Below are 14,568 nucleotides of genomic sequence, written 5' to 3' on the forward strand. Positions count from 1 at the left end.
AACTGTGGTACAAATACCTTCATAGCTCTCTGACTTGATGATGTGAACTTCAACTTCAAGTGACATGACGTGAACTTCCCATCTATTTGTTCTAGCTTTGCCTTCAACATTTGTCTCAATTCCACCGTTGCGTGCATTCATCCTTATGAGAGAGAGATAGAGATCAGTGGTGTTGTTTTAAACCTCTTCCAAAGCATCTTAAGATAGCTCTTCATTTGATACTGCACTGTTTGGAGAGAGCCTTTGAACGCTGCTGTAGAACCTAGTCCAGAAGGGCTTCACCTTTCAGATGATAAAACAGTGAATTATTGGTTTGTTTATCACGCTCTTAAACCCTAAAGTGCATTATTAAACAGAGAACGCATTAAAAGGGGTATTGTTAAAAGTATTTTTTAAATCTTGTAAATCCCTGTAATTTATGTCGTCATGGTCAAGAACCTTCACCCTGGCCTTCTGGTTCCAATTTAGGCCTTGCTGTCTGGGTCTGGGTTAGTCTGTACCTGGGACTAGGATGCTGCAGTCACTACACTTTGGAAGCTAGAGAAACACACCGGAGGTCATGTCAGTAAATTGTAGCTGGGAAAAAGTAATAGTGTAGTGCCTTTTTTCCAGACACAATTTACTGATCTGACCTCCACAGAGTTTCTCTATCTACCTTCCTTCCATACTGACCACCGCCTGCCCTGGCCCGGCCCCAGCCTCTAGGGAGAGACAATAACGGTTCAGACCAGCAGACTAACTGCGTCCCAAATTGTGCCCTATTGCCTGTTTAGTGCACTAAGTTTGGCCAGGGTCTATGGGGCTCTATTCAGAAGTAGTACACTATATAGGGTGTAGGGTGCCATTGGGACGCAAACCCAGAAGAGTCACCAGACCCCTTGGCTTCTTCTGCCTTGTGTGTTGATCCTTTCCTCCTCCTCTCTTCCTCTCATCCTCTCCTTCCCTCCTTAATCAAACAATCTGGGGAGTGATTGGATTTTAATATTGCTGGGCCCAGTCATAATGGTGTGATGGACGGATGGAGGGGATGGTCGGCAGGGCCCTGGTGGATTGGAGCAACATGTCAGCTGCTCAACCCCACCCAGGGTTGGTTCCATTAATGGTATTGCTTAATTTCTTAAAGTGACGGTAACATCGTGGGAGCTGGGTCACCGTGGTTGGTAGAGCCAGACCCTGCAGACTCTGCTCTGCCCAGCTGTCTTGTCCTGGACTGGGCTATTACTGTAACAATGGAGGCAGGCCATCGCACGAATACAAGGTGATTAATTCAGCAATACTATTTCAGTCAGTGGTTTTGAGATATGAGTCAGAGTTGGATTCATTTGATACCATTTAAAAACCTCTCCTGAACTGACATGAAATTGACCCCAACCCTGACATGAATAGGCGTACCAGAGCGTCTAACCTATCATTTTCTTTGATGCTTATCTTTGATGCAGTTGTTTTTTCCCTTCACTGAGTGACTCTTCCTCAATGCCTCATTGTCTCACAGCAATGACAGGTAAATAAATATATGATGTATTTCACAACTAACTGCCTAATAACAGTTTGGTTCAGTGGAAAGGGATGTAGTATAGCTAACCCTTCACTGTGTTTTATAGGGAATAATTGTTGAGTGGGTGGCTTTGACCTTTATTTCTCCTCTTAATGGGCGTTTGTGTGTTTTGTTTTTGCGCTAGATTTATGGTGGGTGGGGCTGGGTGATTTACGTCGCTCTGACACTGTCGGCAGTGGGACCAGAGTGACTGACTGTACTCTGTGTGTGTTCCAGGTGATCCCATGCAGTCTGGCCACCAGCCCGGTGAGCTGTACACACATATGCACGGATGCACATACATGCACATAAACACACACACATACACACACATATAAATGAACACACACACACATATAAATGAATACACGCATACACGCATACAGACAGACAGACAGACAGACAGACAGACAGACAGACAGACAGACAGACAGACAGACAGACAGACAGACAGACAGACAGACAGACAGACAGACAGACAGACACAGACAGACAGACAGACAGACAGACAGACAGACAGACAGACAGACAGACAGACAGACAGACAGACAGACAGACAGACAGACAGACAGACAGACAATATCTCTGTTGCCTCCCCTGTGCTCTGGTGACCTGATTCTTGGCTGATATAGGAGTTCAACCCTGTTCAGTTCTCTTATCTGTGCTTTCTGTAACAGTCCCCCACACAAACCAGGTCATCTATAGTAGGATATAACACACACACACACACACACACACACACACACACACACACACACACACATGAGGTCATCTACAGTAGGATATCTGACCATTCCTGGAGCTATACATACTGTCAATTGAATATAGAGTTCAGAATATATAAATATTTCTAATGATATAGCCTATATAACTGCTGGGTGAGAAGAGAATGTGTTGGCTAGTGTGTTTTTATGTTTTTCTCATACCACACCAACTAAATATTAAAACAAGAGCTACGGAATACTTACTGTGTTATTATGCCATTGACAATTATCCCTGTATGGCCCAGGCCTTCTCCTCCTCCTCCTCCTTCTTCTCCTCCTCCTCCTCCTCCTCTTCCTTCTCCTCCTCCTCCTCCTCCTCCTCCTCCTTCTCCTCCTCCTTCTCCTCCTCCTCCTCCTTCTCCTCCTCCTCCTTCTTCTCCTCCTCCTCCTCCTCCTCCTCCTCCTTCTTCTCCATGCTTTTAAGGTTGACAATATCTGAATATTTACTTCATGGTGTCACTTTCCCATAAAAGCAGCATCCATTCCACCAGATCGATAGAACACAAGTACCCAGTAGTACATTGGGATGTTGACACACACACACAGTGCTCTTTCATTATCTGTGTAACCTAAGATGATTAAATTCTTGTCACTAGAAGTTAAATTGGCCATTACCCATCTAAGATGAATTGGTCCTTAAATGTCCTATTTAAGAGACCTGACAGGAAGTGCATGGGGGGAGGAAAAAGTGCAAATACTCAGTGCTGTTCATAATTTATTTGTTGACAGATGGAGTCAAAATAACATTTAGCTGTGGACGTGTATTGGAAAATACCGAAAGACAAAAAGGAGGATCCTTCAAAAAATACGTACAGTATTTTGACAAACCCATTGTAAGCAGGAACAATAATATTATCTACTGTATGTGATGTAGCTAGTGATAGTGAAAATTCCTCTGTAAAGGGGACACATTACTTGCGTAAACTCCTCCAAGCATTTTCGTAGTTGATTAAGGGTCAATAAGTCGTTCTCATTCTCTGCATGGATCACATCAGTGGTAACTACCAAAAGTGCAAATACTCAGTGCTGTTCATAATTTATTTGTTGACAGATGGAGTCAAAATAACATTTAGCTGTGGACATGTGTATTGGAAAATACCGAAAGACAAAAAGGAGGATCCTTCAAAAAATACGTACAGTATTTTGACAAACCCATTGTAAGCAGGAACAATAATATTATCTACTGTATGTGATGTAGCTAGTGATAGTGAAAATTCCTCTGTAAAGGGGACACATTACTTGCGTAAACTCCTCCAAGCATTTTCGTAGTTGATTAAGGGTCAATAAGTCGTTCTCATTCTCTGCATGGATCACATCAGTGGTAACTACCATTGCTCATCATTTAACCTGACTTTAACCCTTAGTTTTCATTGTTATTCCTCAGTATACAATGTTGCATGCTACTCTCTCCTCCCAGCCCCCTTATTTGTCTCTTTTAAAACACCCCATAGTCTCTATATTAAATCAAGCTGTCAGAGTGATTCCCTTGAGATGTTGGACTTGCAGCTTTTCCTTCCAGGTCAGTATGGCGGCCTCTCTTCCACACTCATGCCTTGGCATTCATCTTTTAACTGCAAATGTGTATAGGCTACTATTCAATTAAACCTTAAACCTTAAATGTATCTGTCATTCTTTTTTATACAACAGTTATTATGGTTTTATGACAGCCCAAAATATGCATTATTAGTTTGTATTTGGCTCTTTTATTATGATAAGCTAAACCAATATAATTATATTTGGAGCTAATTCGGTATTACACTAATTAGCGGAAGAATGATGCCAACCACACACCCATTCTCTGTGTGGAACATTGGTGAGTCCGGTCTGGGCCACTGTAACCGGCCGCGCTATACAGTACTGCTCCATTCACTGCGCACGGCCACGGATGGGACTGGGACAACACGCTGGAATCTATCCAAACAGGACCTGCTATTCGATTTCACAAGTCCAACCAATTAGAGTGTTGCATCACACCTTGACTTATGTCAATTGTTTGGTGTATTCAATCATTCATGATGTGGTACAATGCCCTTCAGAAGAGTCCAGTTGCACTGAGTGACCAGGTAGCAACTAAATGCCCTCTGTTATTTTTAGACCGAGTCAGATGGCAGGCAAGCAGTCCTTATTTTCTCAAACAGATTACTGTGAGGAATCAATAAAATGTTAATTATATATATTACGCAAGTGTCCGCTGAACTAAAGACGCAATCACAGATGCAAATGCAAAGGTAGGCTATATGACTGAATAAATGGATTGAAATCATTCAAGTAATTCTTTACTCCTCTAAAACATAACTATTCATTTTTCAGAATGGGATCAATTCATTGGTTGACAGGACTAGCTCAGAAACGGGTTGTCATTCGGTTAGACCATATATTATTGTAATGTTGAAATTCTGGAGTGTCTCTCTAGTTAGCATTAATACATGTCATATATTTCCTATCTCAGTGTGTGTGTGTGTGTGTGTGCGCGCGCGCGCTCAGAACGCTCCCGGGAACGGGTGTTAATAGTGTTTGTTGTGGTTCTGGTTTAACGCAATGGATAGACACGCCCATTAAAAAGCTGATAAAAGATCAACAACAGATACTACATAGATGTTGCACTATCTTAAGTTTTAGAACGTTCCAAACTTTTGTCATGAACTTTGCGTGCATGACTTTTCTTGAATGTTCTGTTTACACTGGCCAGTCGTTTTCATGGAATTTCGTAAATCATGATTTTATATTTTCTTTTGCAATTAGTATTGCCAATAGTGATTAAATCATACAGGCCTTAACTGGCACGGTTATCAGCAAGCTCAAATGGAAACGTAATAAAATAAATGTAAATATGCAATGGTCTTCTCCAGGCTGCCCTGTGAAAAGCATAAATTAAAGCGAATTCAGGTTGATGTTATAGGTTTATGTGATGGCTGTCGTGTGGTATTTTATTAAAAGTCTAATAAAAAATGATTTCATATTATTAAGTATTTTTATATTTGTATGTGGTAAGATATCAATAGATATGAGAAGTATAGGTTAAAATCCATCTGAAATTCAACCAATTCGACAGGATATCATGCACTATTTTTGCTACGGCCTACTCTGATATTCCTGCAATGAAATAGGTCAGATTGACTAAGGTTTGATAAAGTTCACATGTTAATTTGACCTATGATCTCGCTTAGATTTTCCGATTGTGTTTGAAATAGCCTACCAATTCCAACAAAATTACCATAGGCCTATCCTTTTCCCACACTAGTTTGCCTACTCTTAATTCACAATCGAAATGAAATATTCCAGGCATTTTGAGTGTATAGGGTTGAAATGTGTTTTTACCTTAAAGTGAAGAATACAACTTTGTAAATGTTATGAATCTACAGTATAATAAATGTGTATCTAGGACATTTGTCTCTTGAAACGTTCCTCTCCAGGCTAGTTGCACCAATATTGTTATTCCTCTGTCAGTAACTTCTGGTTATCTCCGGTTATCTCTAACAGGCAGCATTGTTTCCTGCAACGTCTCTAAAACAGCTCAATTACACATCTATTATCTACCCATTGTCATTCGAACTTCCGATTTAGATATAGGTTTTTGTTTTGTGTTTTCAGTTGTTTTAATTTCATTGGGAATGCAAATGTTTATGTATGTATGTATGTATGTATGTATGCATGTATGTATGTATGTATGTATGTATGTATGTATGTATGTAGGTAGGTAGGTAGGTAGGTAGGTAGGTAGGTAGGTAGGTAGGTAGGTAGGTAGGTAGGTAGGTAGGTAGGTAGGTAGGTAGGTAGGTAGGTAGGTAGGTAGGTAGGTAGGTAGGTAGGTAGGTAGGTAGGTAGGTAGGTAGGTAGGTAGGTAAGTGTGTCCATATACAAGTATGATAATTTTATTACAGTGTATAAGCCCATGTGGGCTGGGAATCATGAAGATGCATGACACTATAATGAAATCGATCAATCAATACATCGTAGGCCTAGCCAATAGTTGAGTTGAATTAGGATAATGATGTTTAATACAAATTAAATTAAATCTACAAAATATAGAGTTCCATTCATGAGTCTATTCTGATCCTGTGAAATTATGGTCAGACATTAAAATAATAAGTTAGACCCACTTTTAATTAAACTGAATTTATAGCCAACTACAAATGGGATAATTAATAATAGGCTATACATTTCGTCTTAGTCTACTGTATTTTTTTTGTTAATTGTTCCTATTATCTCAAATTATTTGATGAGCGCTAACTAATTGTGTCCAGGTAGCCTAGTCTTTACGTAGCCCGGTTAAAAACACACAAAGGTACTTGGTCTGAGATGTCATTACTGAGACGTCTGACCCGTGCGTAATAACGCAATTGACTGAGTGGAATGAAAATAAACTGCGGCCAGATTAGGGTGGGTTTACGAGCTGGTCTCTCCCCTAAACTAGCTCTTTCCAAAGAGAGAAGTGGGTTTGTTGTGGCTTCATTCAATGTATCGTTTGCAGGTGATGCCAGGCGCAGATAAGAAGCCGCCGATCCTTGTTGGCTGTCTAGACTTGTGACTGAACCAGTGAAACTGGATTGATCACAACAAAAATTCGCCCCTAGAAAGTAAATGACCAGAAGCCAATCCACCTTAATTCCAATCTCCCAGCCTCAGAAAAACTGTTATGTTAAGCATTAGGTAGGCTGCGCTAACCCTCAAATTGAGGGTGTCTTATTTACTTTAAAAAAAGTATTATTGTTCATTCCACATGCAAGTTTTAAGCTCCAATGTTTTTTAAAGTTAAAATGATTAAATAGCTTGCGTATAAAAATAACATAATCACATGATTATAAATATTTTCCCCAAATCAATAGGCCTATCAGATTATCCTGATAATAGTCATAACATTCAACATTTATATGTAAATGCTTTCATCAATGGACCCTCAGTATTCGATCATTGACGTTTTAATCCATCCTTTTGTATCGCAATTTTAATAGGCCTACTTTTTGCCGTGGTTTAATTAAAGCCTAATGCAGGGATAAATAGGGAACTAAAACCGATTGTAAACTTATTCACCTTGTTAGCACAATTATTATTTTGATAAATTCTGAAATATATTGGTGTTTGATTTGTTGTATATAGGCCTACACCTCTGTGGTTTAGAAGCTCGGGGAACTGGGGGCCTATAAGGTTTGCGTGAAGCATACTCGTTTTGGGAATACCTTTGGTTGAAGGTTTTGAGCTCAAATAACCACTGGTCAACTTGATTAACTGCCTGTCACAGGCTGAGTGAGGGAACGGGGGTGTAAGCCTATCTTGGGAAATTATACAAGAGTTTATGCAAAGACTGTACCTTAGACATTATAAAGATTTAACAGTTTATTTTTGATCAGTTATTAATTCCTTTATGAATCGTTGTCCTGACAATAAATAATAATAACTTACTTTTGTTAGAGAGGCTCAAACAGCCTGCCCTCTTACTATTAAGATCAAATATTTAACAACAATAATCTGTTTTATATAATCTTCGGAAATCATGCTCCTTTTTAAGACAAACACACGAATCTATGGACTTGATAACGAAATAAATGTATCAAAAATCACATAAAGAAACCAAGACACGATATGTTCACAATGAATTGCAGAATGTCCATCTGGTTCGACATCAAATGGCTCCAATGTAATATGGAGGGAGGCTGTTTTGTAAATCCATCACGAGAATCTTCTATCTTCTTTCGGTTCATGCAACGAAGTTCGGTTTTTGTTTTGTCACTGATATCCTCAAAAATGCTGAACTGAGTCTTATTAAGAAGAAGGGCTTTCGTACGCGTTGCTTTATAGTGCCGTTAGGTAATTGTTCAAAATTGAGAATATGTCACTTTCCTCTCCATGTCCGAAACGACTCCTCTGTCTTTAGGACGCTGTGATGAGCTGGTCACATGCAGGGGACCGGGGCGGGAACATGCTAGGCCTGGGACCGAGGCTGGTGGCCTGGTCTCACGTCTCCACGGGACTGGGTACCATGCTGTTCGGGGTGTCGGGTAAGTGCGATGACAGAGAAGTCACGTCGCTGCCGGAGGAGTTTCCCAATGAACCCGATTCCGAGAAAGACACCTATAATGTGCAAAGACAGTGATGTCAAAATAAATCTGTTCTGGCTCTGTTTAGGCTACAAATTTTGCCACTTCTGACTTTGAAATTTGCCATTTAACGTTATTACTTATACATTTTAAATTGATGACATTAAAGTTAAGAAAAAAAATCAGAAATTGTCGTCATCTAAATTAATGTGTGTGTGTGTTTGTTTGCGCGCGTGCGTGCGTGCGTGCGTTCGTGTGTGTGTGAGAGAGTTTGAACGTGTGTTCGTGCGTAATTACGCGTACCCACATGTGCACCCACATTAGCATGTAAGAATAGAATGTCTCCTCTCTCTTACCAGTTGTTGAAAGGCCGGCTGGTCCAGATCACTCTGCAGGGCGAACTCGCTGAGGGCCTTCCAGGGCGGCTGGTAGGTCTGCACCTCCACCGAGTTACCCTGCCCCGTGTTGTCGTGCCTGATAGGGCTTCTGGCAACCAGAGGCGTACCTGTGAGCCCCTGTAGACTCTAATACGAGATTAGATAGGAAATCCAAATTAAATCTACACTTTGGTAGAGGAAGAAAACCATCAAATTCCCAGATAAGAATGTCAGGATTTTGTTCTGTAGTCTTTGCTTTCCAATACAGGTCATGCACAATTGAATTATTGATTAATTATTTATTGGCAGGTTGAATACAGAAAAACAATAATGAAAGAACAGCTAGTGGAAATGACCGGCCTCGGACCAAGGGTTATTCAAGTGTGGCACTGGTCAAATCATTCCAGAGAAACGAATTCTTTGCCTTTAATTAAGAGGTAACCATTTGGCCACAAGTACTTCTTTGCTGACCAACCTGGACTCAAGGTTAGACGTAACATAGTAAACGAAAATATGGGAGACTTATATTAGTATGATATGTACGTTTGGTATGGTAATAATTTGTGGATGTCTATCATCCATTTCGTATGAAATGTTACGAATTACAATTCGTATGATATGTTACTAATTGCAATTCTTATATCCCGGATTTTCGTTTACTATGTTATGTTTAGTCTATGAGACCAGCCTGTGCTGACATACCTCAACTATCGCAAAAATGTAAGGATTCAACGATGAACCAAACATAAAGAAAAAGTAATAGAAGTATAAAAAATGTTTCCGAGATTAACTTACGAAGATGCTTACAGTCTTATCACTGTGTTGCTGCTGCTGAAGTTGCTTCATGAGAATAGATCTCTTTTTGTCTTTGCATCTTTTATTCTGGAACCAAACTCGAATAACCCTTGGGCTGAGGCCGGTCATTTCCACCAGTTGTTCCTTCATTAGCGCATCTGGCCGCGGATTGGCGTTGTAGCAGGTCCGTAACGTGTGGAGCTGCTTCTCGTTCAAAACGGTTCGCACTCGTGTTGTCTTCTCTGACTGCTTGTGGACGTGGTTTCGGTGTGGTGCCCGTACTGTCATCGGCTCTGCTGAAGAGAGGCGGAATTATATTTAATAAAAAAGGAAATTAACTAAAGTTTGACTTATATTGTTATTATTAATTATTATTCTAGTCTATGCAAATGCGTTTTTTCCTGGAGTATGTTCCTTGCTATAGGTTATATAGACCGTTAATTACTCTTATTAATCTAAAATATAATTTATTCAACTCTTGCCATGCGTTATAATATATGGAGTACGTGTGGATGGAGAGACTGTTGTCGTATATATATAGTAATTAACAGTCTCTCCATCCACACGTACTCCATTTGATCTTGGTATTCCCCCCTAAAAATACATCGCCCATATTGAGCAACAATTATGTCTAGGCCCCAATGACAATGTAATTCTAAAAGCATGTAAGCTTTATTGCATTATAGTTCAATAGGCTACAGATTCCCATCCACGCACTATGACGCACTCCTTGTTTATGTCATGCATTAAGTTTCTGTTAAATTAAAAAGGAATAGTCAATTAGTCAACAGCAACTGTGTGTAGGCCTACTCGTTAACATTTCTATCTACTACAACTGTGTGTAGGCCTACTCGTTAACATTTCTATCTACTACAATTCTTTCATTTGCACATTAAGAGATTATCTGTAAAATCGTATTTATTGTTATCCAGATGATCCTGATAGGCCTAACGTCAAGGAGTAGGGATTAGCCTAATCTTTGAAGTTATTATAGCCTACTGTATTTGTATTATTGGGTCAACACTATTAAATAGTCATGTAAATATCAAATATCAAAATCATTAAAAAATCCAACGTGATTTATGTTCAAAATCTATTAATTTTAAAAGCTTGGTATAAAAATGAAATCATATCTCAGTGATTTTCCATGGAAAAGTTTAAAGGTCAGTCTGATTTTGGTCGCCTATTGCCTAATATAGCCTAGTTATTGACATCTTAATGACTCAAAGCTTGCATCTGATTTTTTTTCTGGATCGTTATGGTCATAAAATTAGGCCTATCGATAATTCTAGGAAATATATTTAGGGACTATTATTATCAGGCAATTATTATGATCATTAATATAACAATGAATATCACCATTCTGATTAAGATGATTGCCTCCATATTCTTGTTATTATTGTTGTTGTTGTTCCTCTTATTATTATTATTATTACAGAAGTCAGTGGTGGTGTTGTTTTGTATGTGCAACTGACCTGCTAAGTGTAGTGATCTGTTGGAGTGGATATGTCCGGGGCTGATTGGGCTTCCGGCGGAGCTCCGCTCCATTAGTAAACTGTGGTCCGCCCGACACAGCAGCTCCTCGTCCCGGAGAGAGAACTCATCCCCCGGCAAGAGCTGCCTGCTACACACGGAACATCTGAAACACTCGATGTGGTACACGTTGTCCCGGGCTCGCATCACCAAATCACTGCTGCTGAATCCCAGGTTACATTTTGCACATTTTATTCCAAATAACCTGCAAGGAATAAATTAAACAAAAAATATATGGAATTAAACAACAACTTCTAACAGCCATTTGATCTGTTACTGCAGTTTTTATTCCAGGTTTTACATTACTAGGTCTACGTCGAACGTCAGAAACAAGGCTAAGATAAATATTACTGTGCATTGTTTAGCCAGGATCAAAGTATAAAAGCTAAAATGAACGAACTATTTTAATTGTAGAAAAGCTGATTAATTGTAGGTCAAATGGCCTTTTATGTGTTGAACTACAGATACATTTTGCATAGAATTACACAGACTGAGCACACTTTGTTTTATAAACCTTCCAAAACAAGGATATTTGTATTTTTAGGCCTAATAAGCCTCTGTGATTTAGGTACAAGTCTTGCATGTATATGGATATACTATATATTAGTTTGTAGGCTACCTCCTCATTCACACCAACGTTAAAATACGTTCAATCACTAACAGATTATTTCCAAAGAATTTCAATCCGTACCTTACATAATCTCTTTTGCAATATGTTTTTCCGTCCCGTACGAAGCAAGTGCATGTCTCATCCAGGTACTGGCTGCACTCTGCACACTTCAGGCAGGCTGCATGCCACTCCAGGTCCGGGGAAACTCTCAGAATGTACTGGTCATGTATCTGACTTCCACAGCCTACACACATCGCGAATCCGGACTTCTCTGCAGAGAGCACAGACATTGTAACCATTCTTTCCCATGTACACAGTTCTTGACACCTTAAATCACACTTTTTGAGAGCCACTGGCCTACATGTCACTTCTTCGTCTTAAATTGTCTTATACAGAGCGACATACTCCCAGTTTCTCACTGTATTACATTCCAATGACTAAGACCTGTTCTGAAATTATGCACAATCGTTTTGAAAGAAATCTAAGATAAAATGAACTATAAACAAGAAAAAGTACGCATTATGGATAACAAAACAATACCAATACGAATATATTAAATTTGCTTTATGCAAATAAATATATGAAATACGATGGCATTTGAATGCGATAATAGAATATGTTTTAATTTCAGAGGCTACGATTTGTAGGGTAATCTACAACACTGTGAAAAGCGGATAAAAATACATGCAAAAAAATGCCACTTACTTTTGGAATGATCCCCCATATCACCCAAGAAAGAAGAGTTAAAAATAATATCCACCATACAGGAATGATGACGGGATTGCGATAAGATGCAGAAAATAAGTAAGAAGGAGAAGAAGAGGAGAAAGGAGGGAGGTGAGTGGCCTGTGCCTGGCTGTCTGATAACTTCAATTCGGACTGTGGGACGGCCCCGGGAAGAGGCGCTGCAGTGTCCCACACGCTCTCTGACGTCACACGTAAAACTGGACATCCATTCGTCCCACATAACATATTCCCACTGTCATATCAAGTCTCGCTAGAGATTTTAAAGAATTAAGTAGTTCAAAATGTTTATTTATTTTGAAACAGTTGGTTATTTGTTAGAATGCAATAGGTCATTCTAAGGTCATTTTGGGGCTTAGATATTTGCCTACGTTTATGGAGAGCTTTTTTGGTTGATGCATTATTTCCTGACAATTACTACTAATTATTTTAAATCTGTACACTTTTGTTAGGCCTACATTGGAATTGGAATTAGCAGGAGTAAGCAGTAAATTGCATGTTTTTCCTGAGACAGGGGAGAATGCACACAGACAACCCGTCATGACAACTGACAACATGTGAATCAGCCCATCCATCTACTCGAGAACAACAAGGACACCTACTGGAGGAACATTAGAAGTACAATTTTACTGCTTCATGCCAGGACAGGAGAGCAGCGCAGTGAGCCACTCTAGACTGGTACCTGCTTTTTAGTTATAAATCAAATAAAATGTATCCACAAAGTTTCTGTATTGAATTTGTTCTATTTCATATATCAAATTAATACAATGTAGGTAGGTTCCTTTCATTGTCTCGCAATTTTGGAGTATAGGGCTCTCATTATTTAATTCCAGATAATTCACAGGTTTATTTATGACCATTTGGTTGCCATATTTTACATTAGCCTGTATTTTTCCAATTAAATATAAAAGTTTATGTCTATGGATGGAATGGAATGCTTACATCATGTATTTTATAGCCTACAGTACATGCATTCTCAAATCCCTGGTCTTTTGCACTTTTAAAGGGCCTTTGAATTCATAATGAAATTATTAGATAGGCCTATTCTCCGAGTTCACTGTTTAAAGTGAAAGAGACGCGGAGAGATCAGAGTACATTGTTCTCGCGAGATACAAGAGTGGAGAATTAAACTGATGCCTCTCAGCTTTGTGTGTTTGTTTAGATCAAGACAAATAGCTAGCAAAAATGTAGCTGATTAGCTAGAAAGCTAGCCAGTTATGTTTACAGCAATAAACAGAAGAAGTTTGGGACAATTGGTAAGTAAAACTCCAGTGTTGACAAATGCAGCAATTTCTTCTACCTTTTCAGATTGCCACCAACGTCTAGTTGGCTAGTCTGACTGAAGTCTGTCTGAGGTCAGTTGAGGACATGGCATGTCGACAACATACTTTCACTCTCATTTGCAACTGTACTGTTAACTACATACATTGAAACTATTAACGGTTATCGTGTCAGAGTAGAGCATGAAACTAATCCAGATTTTGGCCACATAACTAGCTACAGTACATTGTGTCACCTGACTTGGGTTAAATTTAACTAGCAAGTGATTTCGTTATCTTGGAGGACAAAACACACAGTTGACCTGACATGGCTATAGCCTTCCTTTTGGTTTTCGACAAACGTATTTCATATTGCCTTTATTCCCTGTCGTGCGTTTTATAATGACCATTGTACACACTACTGTTTACACTTAACTTGATAGAGCCAGTCTGATAATGTGCCCAAAGCCCTCTGTCGAGTTTATCATTCAAGACCAAAATAGTAGTTATTGACAATCAGAAATGTCTAAGTCTTCTTTTTAAAGCAGTTTCATAATGGAGATTGGTAGTGTTCTCTCCTGCAGCCCTGTCTGGCCCAGAGGTTTCAGAGTACTCTGGTAATAGCAGAGCACAACAACAACCAGCTCACACCCATCAAACTGAACGCCATTACTGCTGCCAGCAAGGTGGGAGGAGAGGTCACCTGCCTGGTGGTTGGAACCAACTGTGCCAAGGTAGGACTGTCACTACGGTGCCCCACAGAGGTGGCAACCCCTCTTATCTGGAGAGCTACCAGTGTGCATGCAACTTTTTTAATTGAACCTTTATTTTACCAGGTTGGTCTCATTGAGATTAAACATCTCTTTTGCATGAGAGACCTTTCCAAATTTTGCTCCAATCCTACACTAATGCACCTA

At 39.5% G+C, this 14,568-nt stretch overlaps 1 protein-coding gene across 1 annotated transcript; it reads right to left on the reverse strand.

Moving 5' to 3' along the window:
- Positions 1 to 8,250: 8,250 nt before the first annotated feature.
- Positions 8,251 to 12,411, reverse strand: LOC120056695 (insulin gene enhancer protein ISL-3-like). The gene is made up of 6 exons (XM_039004904.1): positions 12,354 to 12,411; positions 11,730 to 11,919; positions 10,981 to 11,243; positions 9,518 to 9,798; positions 8,690 to 8,857; positions 8,251 to 8,367 (listed from the first exon to the last, which is right to left on the reverse strand). Exons 1-6 carry the CDS (start codon positions 12,409 to 12,411, stop codon positions 8,251 to 8,253), a joined length of 1,077 nt encoding a protein of 358 aa, XP_038860832.1.
- Positions 12,412 to 14,568: the final 2,157 nt, after the last annotated feature.

Source organism: Salvelinus namaycush, chromosome 1 (assembly GCF_016432855.1).
Source record: "Salvelinus namaycush isolate Seneca chromosome 1, SaNama_1.0, whole genome shotgun sequence".
Classification (NCBI taxonomy): Eukaryota; Metazoa; Chordata; class Actinopteri; order Salmoniformes; family Salmonidae; genus Salvelinus; species Salvelinus namaycush.

What these genes read in the sequence shown, in the direction of transcription:
- LOC120056695 (XM_039004904.1), bottom strand. Translation starts at nt 12,411, where the DNA reads ATGGTGGATATTATTTTTAACTCTTCTTTCTTGGGTGATATGGGGGAT. An exon ending in CAGATCACTACACTTAGCAG is followed by an intron (nt 9,799 to 10,980) that starts GTCAGTTGCACA and finishes TCTCTTCAGCAG; the next exon opens with AGCCGATGACAGTACGGGCA. An exon ending in AGCCGGCCTTTCAACAACTG is followed by an intron (nt 8,368 to 8,689) that starts GTAAGAGAGAGG and finishes TGCACATTATAG; the next exon opens with GTGTCTTTCTCGGAATCGGG.